The sequence below is a fragment of the Microcaecilia unicolor genome, chromosome 11, assembly GCF_901765095.1.
Source record: "Microcaecilia unicolor chromosome 11, aMicUni1.1, whole genome shotgun sequence".
Taxonomy (NCBI): domain Eukaryota; kingdom Metazoa; phylum Chordata; class Amphibia; order Gymnophiona; family Siphonopidae; genus Microcaecilia; species Microcaecilia unicolor.
This window is the reverse complement of record NC_044041.1, coordinates 204,537,781-204,559,611: the sequence shown is the minus strand read 5'-3', so window position 1 is coordinate 204,559,611 and position 21,831 is coordinate 204,537,781. Positions and strand designations below refer to the sequence as shown.

Genomic DNA, 21,831 nt, shown 5'->3' with positions numbered 1-21,831 from the left:
GACTTATTGGTTGAACAATGAGCCCAATAATACGGGTCCAGCTCATCAGGTGACATGTTCAGCCATTGCCCAGTACTCCGCAAACCTACAGGACAAGTTTAAGAAACAATCTTGTGTTCATTGTTGCAAACTATGTTTTCTACTGAAGAGTACAGAATCAGGGCTAGACATTGCTTCCTCTATAGCATCACAGGAAAATCACCTGCCAAAACTCAGCTGAAAGGCATTTGGTAAGTGTCCTTGAACTGTGCTTCTGTCACCAGTGAGCGTGAACGGTAAGTCTAAATTTGCACAGTTGAAGGGACTTGGCTTTTCCTATTTTCCCACTTCTTCATTAGAATTACTGCAGCCATAGCAATGGCGATAATGGCCATTTCCCGCCTGAAAGCCGAGCAGAAGCAGAGATCCAGGAAGCAGTAAAGGTACTGGAGACGATGACAGGTGCAAACTATACACAGGGCAAGAGGTCAGGGCTCTGAAGGACGCAAAACTTACCTTCATAAGTGGCATGGAAGCCTTGGGCACTGACAGCATAGTCACTGATCAGCCACAATGTGAGGCCTGGCCCGGTACTGACTATAGGTGCAGGAAGCTGGAAACCCGTTAATCTGCAAGAAAACAAGAAAACAGAGCAGTCAATGCACAGCACTGAAATAAAACTCAAAGAACCCAAACGAAACCTGGAAGTTGCTGCATTCACTCCTTCGGGACTAATCCTTCCATGCATATATGCGGATCTGAAGAAATAAAATACACTCTCAGGATCTCCTTTGAATTTAATCTGTACTGTTAACCCATTTTTCCAAATAATAATGCTCGATTCATTATTCCACAAATCTTTACAATCTAACAGAGGACCTGCAGGAACTCAGGGGGCCTTTAAATGAGCGTCTGTAAGCCCAACACGGGCTTACCGATCGCTCTTCTGGGATTACCGCTGGTCCAACACAGTTGTAGTCCTGCTCTGAGCGTGCACCATTTCCGAGAGAAAAGAACCCCCCCCCCCCCCCAGAAATGGCTTACGTGGCGATAACCCTGCGGTAATCGGGCATGGCTGCATATTCCCTAGTTACCGCCAAGTTAGCACGGAAACCCTTATCATCACCTCAAAGGATGCTGGTAAGGGATCTCCTCCACATGGCCATATGGTAAACGTTATTTCATTGTGTGATCATTTGGGGGAAGGGCTTTTACTGGCTGCAAAAAACAATCCGAAGTGCCCCTTTTCCCCCTAATGCACTGACACAACCAGCTAGGGCTGCGCATTCATTCGAAGTGTCGGGGAAATGAAAATGACAAATCCCATATCATTGCACGTTCTTAGCAAACGAAAACAAACAGGAAAATTCATGTTTTATCTTATGCCGATAACAATTCGCTCTGTTTGTAGGGCATTCCTTGCGCATGTGTGAGCTGTCGTGCACATACAAAGCAGGGCATGTCACAATATGGGGAAATTCTTTACATGGCAGTCAAGGACGGGTGCCGAGAAAGATCGGCGCCACGCACTATTCTCAAAAGAGTATGCATTGTTTATTCAACAGCCATAGCGCCGATTCTCTAGGTGCCAGAATTATGCCTGCTGAAACCTGGTGTAAACCCTGGTGCCCACTGACCCATTAGTTTTTAACATTGTACGCAACTGTTTGGAAACACTCCTGTCCTGCCCATGCCTTGTGCATGCCCCTCCCATGGCCACACACCCCCTCTTTCAGTTGCACGCTCTGCAATTTAGGGAGCCAGCATTATAGAATAGCGAGCAGGCAGATGTGCAATTCCTAATCAGTACCAATTGACATCAATAATTATTAGCACCCAATTATTGATGGTTAATTTAAGTTGAGCACACTTTTCGGGAGTGCGTCAAAATCTGGACACCAGATATGGAATACGGAGGACAGCGTGCAATGCTCCAGAAAGAGTGCGTCCTCTTTGAATACAGGACGCCCTCTTGCAAGGCTGCACACTCAAGGCTAGATTCTATATATAGCGCCTGAAAAATCAGTGCCGAAAAAAGGTTCCGCCTAGGCCATGGGTAGGCAACTCCGGTCCTCGAGAGCCACAGGCAGGTCAGGTTTTCAGGATATCCACAATGAATATGCATGAGGTAGATTTGCATACCATGGAGGCAGTGTATATGCAAATCAAGGTCATGCATATTCATTGTGGATATCCTGAAAACCTGACCGGCCTGTGGCTCTCGAGGACCGGAGTTGCCTACCCCTGGCCTAGGCGTATCCTATAAACCGTGCCTAACTTAGACGCGGTTTATAGAACACAACCTACAGCCCCTTACGCAATGCTTAAACCTAGTTGTGGGAATTTGCACCGAGTAAATCCTGGTGTAAAACCCAGCACCTAAGGCAGATGGTGCAGGACTATTCTACGATGGCTACGCCCATGGCAATGGCGCCTTTTTGGCTGTGCGCCTTAGAATCTGTGCACATCACTTCATAGAATACACCTAGCAAGCTGTGCGTGTAAATTCTAATTAAAGCCAATTGGTGCCTGGAAAATGGCAGTTATCACTGCTGTCTTGCTAATTAAATTGCGCGTGGAAATGCAGAATACGCCTGGATTTGTGCACACACTTTCGGTCACGCTAGAGGACAATGACTTTGCTCCCATGATGAAAAGAGCGGCCAAATGAAAATGAATATTTTCTTTATTTATTAGGATTTATTTACTGCCTTTTTGAAGGAATTCACACTCAAGGTGGTCTACAATAAGAATAGATCAAACATGAGCAACAGGCAATTAGAGCACAAAAAATATTCAAATAATACAAAGTATGGCATAGTTACTACTTACAATGTCAACAGAATACGTAAAAGAACACTTTAATTGATAGTGAAGGGTAAAGTAAAGATGGAACATACAGATAGAGTAAGAGGAGTTAGGTGACTAATTTAAAGAAAGGTGCACATGAGGTCAGAGAGATGGTTAAATATTATATCAACTAGGGTAGAAGTGGATAAATATGTCCTGCTGCAGTATGTGCAGCCCGTGTCACTCACTGTGTGTGTGTGTGTGTGTGTGTGTGTGTGTGTGTGTGTGTGTGTGTGTGAGAATGAGACTAACAAGCTAGTATAAATAAACAAACATTTCTGGAAACGACACGAAACTAACATTTTCCGGCTGCCCATCCCTACTATTAGCATGTAACAGCTGTTAGTAAATGAACCCCTAAATGGGTACAAGACCCAACAGAAGATAAAAGCAACTTGCCCAGGGTCACAAGGAGTGTTACTGAAAGACATTATTTAAACCCTGGTTTCCTGGGTTTCTAGTCCAATGCTCTAACCACGAGGTTACACCTTCTTCATGTTGCATACAGAAGATGTGATGTAGAGAGGAGACGAAGTCAAATACACATGGCCACAGAGGCATTTTGATCTCATAAGTCTATTTTCCTTCCATAAAAAAAATGACAGGCTTCATCAAGCTCCTAGATTTTCTCAGGGTGAGAGAAAAACAGCCATACGCAGAATTTTCCCTGAATTATTCCTGTTCTTACCGAAGGTTTGGAGAATTTGTAAGCTACATCTGAGGTTTAGAAGGTTCTTCATTAGCACAGAAAAACCACAAGAGCGGAACCAGCACCAATTTCCCACGGGGAGTCGCACGAAAAGACGAAGAATGGGAAGAGTCAGAAAAACAGACCAAACACGCAAATTTTAATGAAAAATGACTCAACACGGTACCATGTTTTGGCCCTGAAAGTACCTTCTTCGTGAGTCTTGGTAAATGTGTCTGACAATCTTTGTCTTCAGAAAAGGATCTTTAAAAAGTTGTGGTCCAAGCGCTGTTTACAAGCCACTTCGCCTCCTTGGTAAAAAGCAGTCCGTGCCGAAAGGTAGCAACCTCACAGAGCGCTTCAGTAATGCAACTAGCCAAGACTCCCCGAAGAAGTGCCCAATCACAGTGCCTTGTTGAGTCATCTTTTATTAAAATCTGCGATTCCTATTTAGCGTCTTTGGTGTGTTTTTGAGGAGCCCGATTCTGTTCCCACATTTCATCTTTTCGTGCAGAACATCCATTTGGCCTTGTGTCAGGAGCATTATAAGAGCCGATACTTGGCAATGAGACCATTGTATTATTTTCTTGGTATTATTGATTTTATTGTTCTAGTTTTCATACATAAATTTGTAGTTATTGAAAACTAAACTTATGCATTTCTTTACTTAACGATATTTTAATTTGTAGGTATGAGAAACTTCATTTCCCTGGTTTTCTTGCATTTTGCTCAAGATAACAATTAATAGGTTTGTTAATGCCTGGGGCGGGGGAGATGCAATTCAGAAATTTAATAAATTACCGCAGGGTTGACTGACTGCTCAGACACCTGTCTTTTCTTTAGCTGCAGGGGGTATTATGTATGTTAACTTTGTTGTTTGTACTTACTAAAACTAATAAATAAACTGGGGGGGGGGGGGGAATCCACCAAAGGATACATCTTTTTTTTGTATGTTTCAGTTGGGTGCTTTTTTTTTAATTATTTTGTAAGACACAACCAAGCAAACAAGGACAGAAAAATATTGACCCGAAATAGGAACAGAACAATCTGTCAAGAATTTGATGAAACCGGAGGAAGAGAGACTGAACTTCCAGTCACCCTCTCCAGCGTCCCATGCAGTACCGGATGCCTTCACAGGGTTTTCTAGAGAGGAAGCAGCTGCAGCAGGGTCCTGCTGCAGATAACTTGAGCTAATCTTTAGTAAAAGACCCCCTAAGTGACTTGCTCAGGGTCACAGAGAGCTGTAGAGGGAATTGAACCTGGTTCCCCAGGACCTTAACCCACTGCCAACCATCAGGCACCGGTGGGAATCAAACTCAATTCCCCAGGTTCACTACCCACTCCTCCAGGCCTATGAAACATAGGGAAATAACTCCTCCCACTCTCTGACCATTTAATAATCTCAGGAATCTTGCAAGAAAGCCTCAGTGTGTACAACAGGCTCGACAATCTTTGAAGTCTGCAAGGAGACCAGGATTTCAAGATATCCCTAATGAATATGCATGAGAGAGATGTGCAAACAATGGATGTAGTGGGCATGCAAATCTTTAATCTTTCTCATGCATATTCATGGCCTGTTTGCAGCCCTCAAGGACTGAACTGGACAAGTTTGGTGTAATAGCACTGGAATATGGCATACAGAATTCTAACAGCTGATTTTCTAGAATGTTCTCACTTGAAAAGCTGGAAATGTAGGGAGAAACAGGAGGAAAATAACAGAGAATAATGAGATGGTGTGGAGGATCCAACCTTTCTAAGCAATATACTCCCAGCTCCATACTTCAGTGCTTCTCAACTCTCACCTGGAGTCACACCTAGCTAATGGAGTTTTCAGGATGACAACAATGAATATTTATTTGTTGCATTTGTATCCCACATTTTCCCACCTATTTGCAGGCTCAGTGTGGCTTACTTTATGCCGTAATGGCGGTCGTCGTTTCCGTATTGAGAAATACAAACTGGTATTGCATTAAAGTTCGTAAATGATAGAGTAAATTATAGAGTAAGTTAGACAGTCGAATGTAGAAAGTTCATTTCCGGCATGAGGGATAAAGTGGTAGTGCGTATTGCGTAACTTTCATTAGTAGCACGTAGTTTATCAGTCTAGTGTGGAGATTTCGGTTTTGTCTAGTTCATGTAAGTATACTTGTCTAGTATTTGGATGGGTCATTATGGTATGCCTTCTTGAACAGGTTGGTTTTCAGTTGTTTTCGGAAGATTGCTAGGTCGTGTGTTGTTTTTATGTCCTTTGGTAGTGTGTTTCACAGTTGCGCACTTATGTAGGAGAAGCTGGATGCATATGTGGATTTGTATTTAAGTCCTTTGCAGCTGGGGTAGTGGAGATTCAAGAATGTGTGTGCTGGTCTTTTTGTATTCCTAGTTGGTAGGTCTGTGAGGTCTGACATGTAGATCGGGGCTTCACCGTGAACAATTTTGTGGACCAGGGTGCAAACTTTGAATGCAATTCGTTCTTTTAGTGGGAGCCAGTGTAGTTTTTCTATTAGGGGTTTGGCGCTTTTGTATTTCGTTTTTCCAAATATGAGTCTGGCTGCTGTGTTTTGGGCCATTTGGAGTTTCTTAATGCATATACAGGAGAGTCCTTGTATGCAAATCTATCTCATGCATAGGACTGAGCCCCACCACTGCTTTTCAGTCTCTAAGTTATTCAAATGCCTCCCCTGCAGTGAGTCTCTGAACCTGGTCCCCCCTCCCTCTCAAGCCGCCCCTGGAACTGGGATCTGCTGGGCTTTGCTTAATTGTATCTCTGAGTGAGAACAAGATGGCCAAGCACCCAAATTTTAACCAAAGGGAGTTTGAAGAAGTAAAAGTACCGAGCCGCAGTCTCGACTCAATAAGCTTTTTCCATGTGAAAAGTCCGTTTTATACACAGAAAATGGATTCATCTACTGTTCATAATTGTTTAATCAGTTTATGGATGTTGAGATACAAATTCAAATTAAAAATTGATAAAACTAAACCCCCTGTTTCTTATGCGCTAATGCCAACACAACCTATTCACTTTGAATGGGTTGTGTCTGCATTGCCGGGGGGGGGGGGGGGGGTAAATTTTTATTACTGGACAATAACCTGGATCCTTTGTTATATCATGTTCTTATAGGTCAAAAAAAAGTTTCTGTTGATGGCTTTTATTAAAATCCTGGAAGTTTATATAGATCAGCCGTTGTCTTTAGATGCTCATACGGGAGACTTAATAAAAAGCTCCTTTCTCTTGATGAGGAATATTAGACATATTAGAAAATTGTTTAAAATTGATCAGTTTAGACTACTTGTTCAATCTTTATCGTTATCTAAATTGGATTATTGTAATCTTTTATATGTGGGCACCTAAACAAATTCTGCAAAAGTTACATTCGATCCAGAATACAATGATGATTGATTTTTTTTCTTTACATAAACATGATTGAATTACTAAATACTACGAAAATTTCCACTGGTTACCCATTGAGGGCAGAATTATATATAAATGTTCTCGCATACTGTTCAGGGTCTTAAATGGTGATTGTCCAGAGTGTTTATTGTCTCACTTTGAATTCACTGCTCCTAATACAAGTGGAAGATTGTATCATAATTCTCCGTTATCTCTTCGATCACCGAAGGGTATTAAAAGATTCAATCTGTTTGAAAAATTGATGGTGTTTCCAAAGATATGGAAAAACGTTTATGTCATGTTTTGACAATGGGCCAAGTTCTATAAATGGCGCCTTAAAAATTGGCCCTGAAAAACCGTGTGCTTCGTGCAGTTGTATAAACTACATGTGAAGTTAGGCCTAGTTTATAGAATATGCTTAACATCCATTCTTGTTACCAAAATTTAGGCAACCAAGAACCAGGCCTAAATACCTGCTGCTAACTTAGGTGCAGATCGGGTGTATTCTAGAATAGTCCATGTGGAGGGGCATAATAGAACGGCGCCGGCCATCTATATGGCTGGCGCTGTAAAGCAGCAGCCAAACCGTATTATCAAAAAAGATAGCCGGCTATCTTTTGTTTCGATAATACGGTTGGAGCCGGCCAAATGTCAGCATTTGGGCCGGCTTTAGAGATGGCCGGCATCGGTTTCTGGCAATAATGGAAACTAATGCCGGCGATCTGAAACCCGGCCAAATGCAAGGCATTTGGTTGTGGGAGTAGCCAGCATTTGTGGTGCACTGGTCCCCCTGGGTGGGAGGGAGTTGGTGACCATTGGGGGAGTAAAAGGAGGTGATCCCCAATTCCCTCCGGTGGTCATCTAGTCAGTTGGGGCACTTTTTTGAGTCTTGGTCCTAAAAATAAATGGACCAAGTAAAGCCGGCCAAGTGCTCATCAGAGCCGGCCTTCTTTTTTCCATTATCAGCCGAAGCCGGCCATCTAGTAACCACGCCCCTATCCCGCCTTCTGTACCCTGCCGACACGCCCCCTTTAACTTTGGCTGGCCCTGCGACCAGTGGCGTAGCCAGACTGCCAATTTTGGATGGGCCTGAACCCAAAGTGGGTGGGCACAAAATTTTCTCTCTACCCCCCTCCCCCAGCAAAATTTAGTCACGCTAATCAGATGCATTTGTCACACAGGGTAAAGTGCTGCTTTTCAGTGCATCAGATTTCAGAAAATTTATTTAATAGCCTAACACCCTTTTCAGTGAGCTTTCAGAGGCCAAAACCTCCTGCCTCAGGTCAGTATAATGCTGTTACGGTATCCTCGCCTGACCTAAGGAAGGAAGTATTGGTCTCTGAAACTTCATTAACACAGGTACCATATTACTTGATCCTAAATTAAAAATAAAATTATTTTCTTTACCTTTCTTGTATGGCCATTTACTTTTTCTCATTGTGTCGCTCCCAGTCTCTAGATTCTGCTTTCCTTCGTTTTCGCTTAACTCTTCTGCCAGGGTTTACTGGTCATTTGACATTTTTCTCTCCTTTTTCTTTGCTTTCTTCAATATTTTTCTGCCTCTCTCTCTCTGTCCTGATTTAATTCATTCTTACTATCCATTCTTTAATTTCCTTCATCTACTTATGGCTTTTCATCTTTTTCTCACCCTTGTTCTCCCCATGCCCCTTCCTCTTAATTCTCCAGTTTTTCACTACTCTCCTTTTCCATCCAGCAGCTCTCTTCTTTCTCTCCCCATCCTTCCATGTTTTCCCTCATTCTCTGCCATCCTTCCATCTGTTTTCTATCTTTTCTCCCCATCCTTCCATGTTTTCCCTCATTCTCTGCCATCCTTCCATCTGTTTTCCCTCTTTTTCTCCCCCATCCTTCCATCTGTTTTCCCTCTTTTTCTCCCCATCCTTCCATGTTTTCCCTCATTCTCTGCCATCCTTCCATCTGTTTTCCCTCTTTTTCTCCCCATCCTTCCATCTGTTTTCCCTCTTTTTCTCCCCCATCCTTCCATCTGTTTTCCCTCTTTTTCTCCCCATCCTTCCATGTTTTCCCTCATTCTCTGCCATTCTTCCATCTGTTTTCCCTCTTTTTCTCCCCCATCCTTCCATCTGTTTTCCCTCTTTTTCTTCCCATCCTTCCACGTTTTCCCTCTTTTCTTCGACGAGGCCCGCCCTGCATGCCAGCGCCAGCCCCAGCTCCCATTGCCGGCCACTGCTGCTTTTCCTGTTGAGCAGCAGGGCCGGCGCTACAAAAAGAAGCGCTAACGGCGCTAAGGACGAGAAATGTTTTTTTTAAAAAAACGTTTTTTTTTTTTTTTTAAACATTTCTCGTCCTTAGCGCCGTTAGCGCTTCTTCTTTTTGTAGCGCCGGCCCTGCTGCTCAACAGGAAAAGCAGCAGTGGCCGGCAATAGGTGCTGGGGCTGGCCTGGGCTGAAATTGGGTGGGCCTGGGCCCAGCCAGGCCCACCCGTAGCTACGCCCCTGCCTGCGACGGAAAGCAGTTGAAGCCGGCCAAAATCGGCTTTCGATTATACCGATTTGGCCGGGTTTAGGAGATGGCCGGCCATCTCCCGATTTGTGTCGGAAGATGGCTGGCCATCTCCTTCGAAAATAAGCAGGACAGGTGTCCAGTCATAAAATCACCCCAGACTAGTAAACAGATTGAAGAGGATGAGCAAAGACATTAGCCGAGCCCAAGAACCAGAAGAAAGGAATGGCCCTGTGGATCCGATGGGAATGCTTCATTTGCTGAATATTTGCTGCTACAATGCCAGTTGTTTTAAGTAGTCAACTTGGGTGCAACATCCTGCATTGATTCAGCTTTATATTTCTCGTCCCTTTCAGTGTTGTACTCCTGCTGAATACAGTGAATAATTTTCAACAGATCTCACTCACTTTAAGTAACCTTATCGTCTCCCAGCCGCCAAGTCATTTACATCACTGACGCATTGCCATGGAGAAAGCTTGTGCCATCCTCAGTAAAACAGCAGTTAAGAGGGTACAGCAGTGGCGTAGCCACAGGTGGGCCTGGGTGGGCTGGGGCCCACCCAAAAGTAGCACACGTTTAATGGTAGCTGGTGGAATCCCAGGCTCGGTCAGCTGAAGACTTTCTCCTGATGGTAATGAAAACGCTACTCTCCACGATACTGGCACCTGCGCAAGCTGCTGCAGACTGCCAAGGTGGAAAAAAGCATTTTTCCACCAGCTGAGATATTTTTTTGGTGGTGGTTGGGGGGGGGGGGGAGAACACTTGGTGCCCCACCCACTTCTTGCCTAGGCCCACCCAAAATCTGTTGTCTGGCTACGCCCCTGGGGTACAGCTGAACATACAAGCAGAGACTAGAGTGGAGGAGCCGCCTAGTGGTTTAGTGCAGCGGGGAGCTGGGTTTGATTCCTACTGCAGCTCCTGGTGACACTGAGCAAGTCACGTAACCCTCCATTGCCCCAGGTACAAAATAAGCACCTGTATATAGTAGGTAAACCGCTTTGATTGCAAGCACAGAAAGGCGGTATATCAAGTCCCATTTCCCTTTCCCCCTTTCCCTTATGACATCACAATATCAGAAGTGAGCCAAGTATCGGGCAATCAAGCCATTGTGACATCACTGATGAGTTTGGCTCTTATTGGTGGAATGAGTGGAGGAGTAGCCTAGTGGTTAGTGCAGTGGACTTTGATCCTGGGGAACTGTATTGGGCAATCAAGCCATTGTGACATCACTGATGAGGTTGGCTCTTATTGGTGGAATGAGTGGAGGAGTAGCCTAGTGGTTAGTGCAGTGGACTTTGATCCTGGGGAACTGTATTGGGCAATCAAGCCATTGTGACATCACTGATGAGGTTGGCTCTTATTGGTGGAATGAGTGGAGGAGTAGCCTAGTGGTTAGTGCAGTGGACTTTGATCCTGGGGAACTGAGTTCAATTCCCACTGCATCTCCTGGTGACACTGAGCAAGTCATGTAACCCTCCATTGCCCCAGGTACAAAATAAGCACCTGTATATAGTAGGTAAACCGCTTTGATTGCAAGCACAGAAAGGTGGTATTTCAGGTCCTCCCTCCATCAGACAACCTCCGGATTCAGCCTCACTTCTGTCTTTCATCTTCCAGAGCGTTATCTATGTTTCTAGCTTAAGGTACCATTAACTTCTGCAGCCCTAAAAAGCCATTTTACAAATGTAACTAAGCAACAGGCTGGTAGGTTCTGTCATGCTGGCTCAACGGTGTTTTAAATCTGTAGAGCCAAACTCTTCTGTAGATTAATCTGGTTTATAAGCACATTTTTTACACCCACTCTAAGAGCTGCTCATTGTGAAAATGACGGACACCCTCAGCATGGGCTCTGGTGTAAGGTATTAGAAACCCAGATTTCGCTTTCCTGGTGCTCAGGAGAGGCGCTGGCATGACCCAGGGATGCCCTCTTTGGGGCACAGGAAGAGAGAGCTGTAGCTGTAGGGATCTGAACTGGGCTTCCCTGGTTCTCAACGCTGCTCTTAACACTGGGCTATACCTTCTCTCCACACAGAATAGATATCAGGAATACTAATATTAAATTATTCTGCCTATCTTGCTAGCCTTCCCCCCCCCTCCCCCCCCCCCCCCCCCCCCATTCCTTCAGGTCCATCATCATTAATGTCCTCACTGAGTAGCATAGTTTCCTGTATATTTATTTTTATTTAATCAAATTTGTAAGTGACTTATTTTCTCAGAAGTAAGCATTAAGCACTGAAGACACAAGGTCACACGACGAAAGCTCTGTAGCACAATCTATCCCTCAGTACTTAGAGGATGCGAGTGGATTTCAGCTCAGCGTGCAGACAAAAAGCAAATATTTGTATTCGCCTTGCCAGTTCCAGCAAATATTAGCCTATTATTGACCAGTTGGCTGGGCAGCTACCAGTCAGAAGGAACTGGATCGATGCACGCTGTGGTGACTTTGACACTGGAGCTGCCTAACATTAATACTTACCTGAACACAGTGACGGGAAGATACCCTCATCTGTGAAATAAAACCTGGATTTCTGTTCACTCTGGAGACATCATTTATATAATTACTTCCTTATGGCACATGAGCACTGCCCCCTGCCCGAAGGCTTCTTTCTTTCATAATTTATGAGTACGTTAAGAGTACTTTAAATGTATGTCAGCAAGAGCCAGGCCAACCCACCGCAATCTCTGATCACATGAGTAGGAAGATGAGCACAAGCAGCACAGGACACAAGGAATGGAGGTGTAGCCTAATGGCTAGTGCAGGAGGCGTTGAGCCTGGCAACCTGGGTTTGAGTCCCACTGAGGCTCCTTGTGACCTTGGGGGCAAGTCACTTAACACTCTATTGCCCCAGGTAGAAAAACATAGATTGTGAGCCCTCTAGGGACAGAAAAACTACCTGCATGTAACATGTACAGTGCTGTGTACATCTAGTAGCAGAAAGTACCTGCATATAATGTGTACAGTGCTGTGTACATCTAGTAGTGCCATAGAAATGATTAGTAGTAGATGAAGATTAGAAGAACCCCAGATCACACAACATCTAGTTCAGCCTTCTCTTTGAGAGTGAATGCAGAGAGTAGTGGATGCTTGGAATGCCCTCCCGCGGGAGGTGGTGGAAATGAAAACGGTAACAGAATTCAAACACGCGTGGGATAAACAGAAAGGAATCCTATTCAGAAGGAATGGATCCTAAGGAGCTTAGCCGAGATTGGGTGGCAGAGCCAGCCGGTGGTGGGAGGCGAGGATAGTGCTGGGCAGACTTATACGGTCTGTGCCAGAGCCAGTGGTGGGAGGCGGGGCTGGTGGTTGGGAGGCGAGGATAGTGCTGGGCAGACTTATACGGTCTGTGCCCTGAAGAGGACAGGTACAAATCAAGGTCAGGTATACACAAAAAGTAGCACATATGAGTTTGTCTTGTTGGGCAGACTGGATGGACCATGCAGGTCTTTTTCTGCCATCATTTACTATGTTACTGTAGCATCCATTAGTAACTGCAGCGTTTTTTAAAATCGAGAAAGGAAGGTGGTATAGAAACTACACTAAACTAACTCCTACATCATGAACCTTTTTGATGAGGGAAGGAAGCTCCGACGCATGTTTACCAGTGACGGCAAAGAGTGACGCTATTCTAAGGCTCTCAATGGGCCTTCTGACCTTACCCCATGCTAAGAACAGGTTGAAAAAAAGGCTCAGAGATAATATTTCAGACTGCTTTTACAAATCGAAATGTGCATCAGAAACACAGTCTGGATTAATGAAACCTAGGACGAATACCAGATTACAAAATTCAGTGGAGTAACACAACAAGATTGTCTTTCTTTTGTTAAAGTCTTTTTTTCAAATAGACAGTATTTTGTTCTGAAGGATGGTAGCTTTTCAACTCCCAGGGCCCCAGGGCTGCCCTGTTTCCTCATTATTATATACATGAATACTTTGGGACGGATTGTTTTTTGGGGCCTGGAGAGTTGCTATTATCTTGTGTTGACTATATTTTTCTCTTGATTCCGGTTAATACCATTTCAATTTCATCTACTATCTGTAAAAGTATACGCAAAATTATAGATTGCTCTTATGTCTACACAACTTAAGTTGAATGCAGACAAAGCCAAGACGCTTTGGTTTGCTTTGCATCAATTTGACATTCCTCATTCTATTGTCACTAAGGATGGGAAAATTTGAAAGGTGGGAAGGGAGTCTAGAGTTTTGGGCTTGCTTCTTGAGTCCTTGTTGTCAATGGAATCACAGCTTAACAGTGTAATTCGGAAGACCTATTTTAAATTTAAACAGCTTTGGCGGTTGTGCTGTTATTTTTTACAAGATCATTTTCGAGTTAGTCCCACCGTCTATTTTAGCTCTTCCGAACTATGGAAATTCTCTGTATTTAGCTGTGACAGCAAAATATGTTTCTAAGCTCCAGCTGATTCAGAACGCTGCAGCTAGATTAATTTTTTTGTAGGTCAAGGTTCGAACATGCTTCTTTGCTGAGCAAGCTGCATTGACTGACAATTCAGGCAAGGATCTCTTTTAAAGTGCCGTGTTTAGTATTTAAATTATCGCATGGTGTTTGTTCTGAGGATTTACCCCAATTAGAAACATAGAAACATGACGGCAGATAAAGGCCATATGACCCATCCAGTCTGCCCATCCTCTGTAACCCCTAATTCTTCCTGTTCCTAAGCGATCCCACATGCTTATCCCATGCCTTTTTAAATTCTGACATAGTCCTCGACTCCACCACCTCCACCGGGAGACCATTCCATGCCTCCACCACCCTTTCTGTGAAATAATACTTCTTTAGATTACTCCTAAGCCTATTCCCTCAACTTTGTCATATGCCCCCTCATTCCAGAGCTCTCCTTCATTTGGAAAAGGCTCTCTTCCTGTACATAAATGCCCTTGAGATATTTAAACGTTTCTATCGTGTCTCCTCTGTCCCTCCTCTCCTCTCTTCCAGTGTATACATGTTGAGGTTACATAGAAACATGAGGGCAGATAAAGGCCATATGACCCATCCAGTCTGCAACCCCTAATTCTTCCTGTTCCTAAGCGATCCCACATGCTTATCCCATGCCTTTTTAAATTCTGTAACAGTCCTCGACTCCACCACCTCCACCGGGAGGCCATTCCACGCCTCCACCACCCTTTCTGTGAAATAGTACTGGTTACTCCTAAGCCTATTCCCTCTTAACTTTGTCTTAAGCCCCCTCATTCCAGAGCTCTCCTTCACTTGAAAAAGGCTCTCTTCTTGTACATAAATGCCCTTGAGATATTTAAACGTTTCTATCATGTCTCCTCTCTCCCTCCTCTCTTCCAGCATGTTGAGGTTCATAAGCCTGTCCCTATAATTTTTGCATTCAAGACCACTTACTAATTTTGTAGCCGTCCTCTGGACCGACTCCATCCTGTTTATATCTTTCCGTAGGTGCGGTCTCCAGAACTGCACGCAGTACTCCAAATGAGGCCTCACTAGAGACTTATACAACGGCACTATCACCTCCTTTTTCCTGCTGGTCATCCCTCTTTTTCTGCACTCAAGCTCAACCTCTTGGACTTGCAAACATCTTGTTTTGGCTTTTCCATCAGTAAAGAATGTTAGATTTAAGGCATTTGTTTCACTTTTTTTGTTTTTGTTTTTTAGCTGTTCGCCTTTGGAATGGTCTCTCAGTTGAGATTGGTGTTTTGAATGATTATTTTATCTTTCGAAAGGCTTTGAAGACCCCTCTGTTTTCTTGATAGGTGTCAATATTGTTTTAGAGTTTTGTCTTCTAACGTTCTGTCTCTTATTCCTGATGCCTTGGTTCAGCTCTTAGTTTGTATCTCACCTTGAATCTCAGATGAGGAAGTTAGTGGGTTATAAATCCTCTATAACATATCATAAAAACTAGCTCCTCTGGAACCCTTCTGGCCCCTGCTGACTGCCGAGTGATTAGGACTATTGGCTGCTAGGTGTACGATCTGCTCAAAATATGCTCTACAAGGCAAACACTCATTATATCCATTCCAGCTGCTTACCAGCACTCATTTCTCTCCTGAAACCCAAAGCTCTGCTCCAGTAGCAGGTCACAGGTCACAGTGAAAATGAGCACTTTAATATAACATCCCTGCTTCTAATCAGGGGATCGGGTCAGCCAGTCTCTGTACAGTAAATGGGGTTATTACCATGCCTGCCATTAAACCTTCCAGTCTAACCTCATTCATCATTGTCTGCAGTTTGCTATAAAGTCACCAGTTCATGTTACAGATTTTATGTATTTAGTTTTTCAAAACTAATCCTCTTTTTGGTAATGATTATGACATCGAGTTCTTAATCTCATCTTAACGACCATCTTCAGCTCGTAGCTCAGACCCTGTCCTTGTATCCCAGCCAAAACAATGTGAGCGCGGTCCTCCAGAAATCAGATACAAATGCCTTACAAAATCACGTTGGAGTGATCAGAAAGCTTTAGAGGAACCACCTGACTTGCGGGCTGCAGATCTGCAGGGTCCGTACTGGCACCGATGGCCTGCTATTTTGTTTAATCCAAACTTACTTCCTGAATATCAACACCATAAGTACATAAGTATAGCCATACTGGGAAAGCCCAAAGGTCCATCGAGCCCAGCATCCTGTTTCCAACAGTGGCCAATCCAGGTCACAAATACCTGGCAAGATCCCCAAGAAAGTACAAAACGTTTCCCAGAAATAGTGGATTTTCCCCAAGTCCATTTAATAACGATCTATGGACTTTTCCTTTAGGAAGCCGCCCAAACCTTTTTTAAACTCCGCTAAGCTAACCGCCTTTACCACATACTCTGGCAACGAATTCCAGAGTTTAATTAAACGTTGAGTGAAGAAACATTTTCTCCGATTCATTTTAAATTTACTACATTGTAGCTTCATCGCATGCCCCCTAGTCCTAGTATTTTTGGAAAGCGTGAACAGACGCTTCACATCTACCCGTTCAACTCCACTCATTATTTTATAGACCTCTATCATATCTCCCCTCAGCCCCCTTTTCTCCAAGCTGAAAAGCCCCAGCCGCTTTAGCCTTTCCTTCTAGCTCCATTTCCATTTATTGATTGACATACTGCTTTCACCTTCCTATCAGAACGGGCTACAGTAAGAAATTAGGGGGGGGGGGGGGTCCTTTTACAAAGGCATGCTAAAAATGACTTGTGGTAGTGTAGGCGTGGGATTTGGCCGCACGCCGATCCATTTTCCAGCGCGCATGTAAAAAAGGCCTTTTTAAAATTTTTGTCAAAAATGGACGTGCGGCAAAATGAAAATTGCCGCGCATCCATTTTGGGTCTGAGACCTTAACCGCCAGCCATTGAGCTAGCGGTAAAGACTCATGTGGTAACCAGGCGGTAATGACCTACGGCGTGCCAAATACTACTTGGCGCGCATCTGTTACGCGCGCTGAAAATAAAAAAATATCTTTCAGATGTGCGTAGCATACGTGCACCAAAAATGAAATTATCGCAAGAGCCACATGGTAGTCGGGCGGTAACTGCATTTTGGCGAGCATAGATGCTTACGCGGCTTAGTAAAAGGACCCCTAGATTAGCAATTTGCAGTTAGCTATCAAATAAACAAGACAGACCAGGTGAACAGAATCCATTAGCTCAACATCCAGCATGATATGATGTCACATACATCAAAATACTAGGACTAGGGGGCATGTGATGACGCTACAATGTAGTAAATTTAAAACGAATCGGAGAAATTTTTCTTCACTCAATGTGTAATTAAACTCTGGAATTCGTTGCCAGAAAATCTTGTAAAGGCGGTTAGCTTAGCAGAGTTTAAAAAAAAGGCTTGGACGGTTTCCTAAAGGAAAAGTCCATAGACCGTTTTAAATGAGGAAAATCCACTATTTATTGGATAAGCAGTATAAAATGTTTTGTACTTTTTTTTTGGGGGGGGGGGGATCTTGCCAGGTATTTGTGACCTGGACTGGCCACTGTTGGAAACAGGATGCTGGGCTTGATGGACCTTTGATCTGTCCCAGTATGGCAATACTTATGTATTTATGTACATAAAATGGAATCAAGTTGACTCCTCCCACTTCATCTTCTGATAATGACACAGGTCTCCCCTAAAACTGGGGGGTCATTTCTGAGAAGGGTGCCATAATGCTTTGAACAGAAAATGTTACCGTTTCCCTCCCATTCTCCTTCCCTTTCACCTATCATATCCTTGTCTACCTTCCCTATTCTACTTCATTACCTTCTTTTCACATGTCCTTTGTAATGCCTTTCATAATGTAAGTAGTTATCATCATCACAATTTATAATTACTGTTCCCACATTTCCTTGTTTTTACCGTATTCTTTACCATGTAAGCCGCACTGGACCTGCTGTATGTGGGCAAGAGCGGGGTAGAAATGTAATAAATAAGAATAAAATGCATATTCAGTCCCCAGAGCAGATTCAAATTCAAATCTGAGGCAGCTGTTTCACAGTAGTTTTAAATATTTGCAGCAATGCGATGCAATTATCCTACAGACCCCTCTTTCTCATGGATAACGTACTCCAGCGTGCCCAGTGCAGAGATGTGGTGCAAGGCTACAGCAGGGTGCGGTTTATCTCCGTTTGTGGTAAAGGATTACTATCCAGGGGCAAACTAAAGCCCAGGCATCAATTGTGGAATTAATTTGCATGGATTTTATTACAGATTATCATCAATGCATCATTAGAGGCAGAGGGTGGTTTTGTCTTCTAACTTGTGTATCAAACATGTGCAAGTAAGTTACGCCAATTTTCAAAGGAAAAATTACATCTGGCATCTTGCCAAAAATATAACACATTTATACCTATTTAGCATGCACAAAATTTAGAAAAAAAAAGCCTCAAGAGGATGCACGTAACTCTGCCCCCCAGGGAAGACCTGTGCTATCTGTGGGTGAAAACCTTTAATATATACGGTGACTATACAATCATTCTGCACCTGGACTAGCTGCTACACAGACTGTAACGTAGACCAATTCCTTATATCTTGATTAACTGTACAAAAGAACTTGATTTTAGTTTAGCCACCCATTTACTTATCCCAACTGACTCTGTACCACACCTCTTGTCCCCATCTATATGTCAGCCTTTGGCCCCTCAACTATACGCCGTTGTATCGGTCCATGGTGCGACCGCACCTTGAGTATTGTGTTCAATTCTGGTCGCCGCATCTCAAGAAAGATATAATGGAATTGGAAAAGGTGCAGCGAAGGGCGACTAAAATGATAGCGGGGATGGGACGATTTCCCTATGAAGAAAGATTAAGGAGGCTAGGGCTATTCAGCTTGGAGAAGAGACGGCTGAGGGAAGACATGATAGAGGTATATAAAATAATGAGTAGAGTGGAACAGGTGGATGTGAAGCGTCTGTTCACGCTTTCCAAAAATACTAGGACTAGGGGGCATGCAATGAAACTACAGTGTAGTAAATTTAAAACAAATCGGAGAAAATATTTCTTCACCCAACACATAATTAAACTCTGGAATTCGTTGCCAGAGAACGTGGTGAAGGCGGTTAGCTTAGCAGAGTTTAAAAAGGGGTTGGACGGATTCCTAAAGGACAAGTCCATAAACCGCTACTAAACGGACTTGGAAAAATCCAAATTTCCAGGAATAACATGTATAGAATGTTTGTATGTTTGGGAAGCTTGCCAGGTGCCCTTGGCCTGGATTGGCCGCTGTCGTGGACAGGATGCTGAGCTCGATGGACCCTTGGTCTTTTCCCAGTATGGCATTACTTATGTACTTATGTACTTATGGTAAGCTGTATTGTAGAAAAGCATTAGAATCATAGCAGTGTTATTTGAATGTTCTAATCAGTGGCATAGCTACGTGGGGCCATGGGGGCCTGGACCCCCCTGCCGATGACCCTCTCGACCCCCCTCCTGCCGATGACCCTCTTGACCCCCCTCCCGCCGACAACCCTCTTGACCCCCCTCCCGCCACCAACTCTTCCCCGCCACCGCCTTCATGGGCTACCTTTGCTGGCGGGGGACCCCAATCCCCGCCAGCCAAGGTCCTCTTCTTCCCGCGAAGGCTTCATTCTGTTTCTGATGTCCTGCACGACATCAGACTCACAGAAACAGAACGAAGCCATCTTGCAAGGAGGGGGGTAGAGAGGGTCGGCAGCGGGAGGGGGGGGGGTTGAGAGGGTCGGCAGCGGGAGGGGGGGTTGAGAGGGTCGGCAGCAGGGGTCGTCAATGTTGGTGGTGGTGGTGGTGGCGCCGGGGGGGGGAGGGGTTTGGCTAGAATGTGCCCCCTCAGCTTGGCCTCTGGACCCCCCTCCCGCCGAAGTCTGGCTACGCCCCTGGTTCTAATTGTGTGCTTATTAGATATTCCATCACTTTTATGCTTACATCGTATTATATCTCTGTTACATGAATTCCAGTGCTATTAAATGTGTATATTGTTGATCCTGTTGTATGGTAGTTCTATTATTAGGTTTAATTTGCTGTTTTCAAGTTTACCTCATTCATTGCATTTATGTTTATTCTTGGTCATTTTACCATTGTTATACTGTTAACAAAATTGTAAGTTTGATGTTAAACTTTACCTGCTATACACTGCCTTGGGTGAATCTCTCCATAAAGGCAGTTAATAAATCCTAATAAGTAAATTAAATAAATAAATAAATATATATGTGAGATCATTGTGTATGTGGGGAATACTTACACAGACACAGAATCTTGGCAATTTCAGAACAAGCCATTTCCCTGTAAACCCCACTGTTTATGCCTGGAAGTGGCTTTGAGAATCATTGCTCAAATGAGACTGCACCTCTGATGACCCAGTGCTTTACTCTCGGACAGTGCCAGGGTCTCTGCAAATGTCACATCCTGAAACACAGCTGTTCCACCCTCACTCCTTTGCTTTACACAATATCACAGATGGTGGCCTGTGTTCTTCTTTTTCAGGAACAGACACCTCAGGGTTCTGTCCAAGGTTCTACAGGATTTGAGCTCTTTTGGAGGCTTGCTCAGGCCCTTGATAGCTGAATTTGCATGTCATTTGTTTGGAGAGAGAAAATAAGTCTCCTTTCTGCATTATGATCTGCTCTATGCAACGCATGAAAGCGGGGTGCTTGGTAAACTCATGCGTCAGCAAGGGAGAACACTCACAGAAGGTGAGGGAACGATACACCCTACGACTGTAGTGGAATCAGAATCAACCAAAGAGTAGGGCAAGGATGGCATGTCCAAGAACCATGAGGAAGACACTGGAGTCCCTTTGGTGTGTTCCTGATAAATATAATCTACAACTATCCCCGGTGTCTTCCTCGTGGTTGTTGGACGTGCCGTCCATGCCCTACTCTCTGGTTGATTCTGATTTCAAACTCATGTATCCTTTACTTGTAAACATGCATCAAGAATGTGCTGTCTCTGTCTCTCACCCTCAGATGGGTCCCTTCTCTCTCACCATTAGAAGAAACAGCTGCATTCTGTTCATTAACAAGGAGGGTTGGGAGGCTGTATTTCTCTTCCCAGGTCTCCTTGCTGTTCTCTCCATCACACTCCTCTCTGCCCGTGCAAGCATCTGCCCTTCTGGTTAATGGTGTGATGTGTAGGCTGCTCAGCAGAGACATTTATGAGGTCACTAAAGACCAAAGATGCAGTGAAAGGTGGAAGCTTCTAACCTAAGCCATAAAACACTACAGAGGCTTAGTAGCAACAGCAGCGGTTCTGGGTCTTGGACTCTGCTACAGACTTGTGTGTGAAAACGCACAAAATTTTAAAAAACCCGGAGTAGCTGTAGAACTCCTGTGCCTATGTATAGATGCTCCGGGGCTGCCCGATTGGCTCAAATGCTGTAAAAGAAATTAGCTGCCTTGCCTGTTTCCTTTATGGAAAATTAGCATAACCAGATAGAAATGTGATTATTCTCAGAGGCGTGAGCACTCGTACCAGAAACAGAGCTCGCGTTAACACCCAGATTCTACATATGGCGCCCTGGGACTACTGCTGAGATGTGCGCACAAATTAATTAGTTCATGAGCTCTTAACCCATTACTGATGTTAATTGGCACTCGTTAAAACTCAAGCACGCATCTGGCTGCGCACTATTAAGACATAAGCATCACCACACTGGGACAGACCAAAGGTCCATCTAGCCCAACAACCTGTCTCCGACAGTGGCCAATCCAGGTCACAATCACCCGACAAGATCCACAGAGCAAAGCATTTTGTACTGCTTGTCCCAGGAATAGTGGATTTTTCCCTATTCTAACATTCTATGGCTTTTTCCTTCAGGAAGCCGTCCAAACCTTTCTTAAACTCTGCTAAGCTAACCGCCTTAACCACATTCTCTGGAAATGAATTCCAAAGTCGAATTATGCGCTGAATAAAGAAAACATTTCTCTTATTTGTTTTAAACTTACTGCACTCCAGCTTCATCGCATGCCCCCTTGTCCTAGTATTTTTGGAAAGCGTAAACAGACGCTCCATATCTATCTTTTCCACTCCAC

General features: G+C 44.0%; 1 protein-coding gene across 1 annotated transcript in view; it reads right to left on the bottom strand.

The window, feature by feature from the left end:
• Positions 1 to 21,831, bottom strand: part of CSMD2 (CUB and Sushi multiple domains 2) — a 507,359-nt gene that overhangs the window by 442,074 nt on the left and 43,454 nt on the right. The window contains exon 3 of the mRNA XM_030220011.1: positions 496 to 608. Within this exon, the coding sequence (XP_030075871.1) occupies positions 496 to 608 (113 nt within the window). The remainder of the gene's footprint in view (positions 1 to 495; positions 609 to 21,831) is intronic.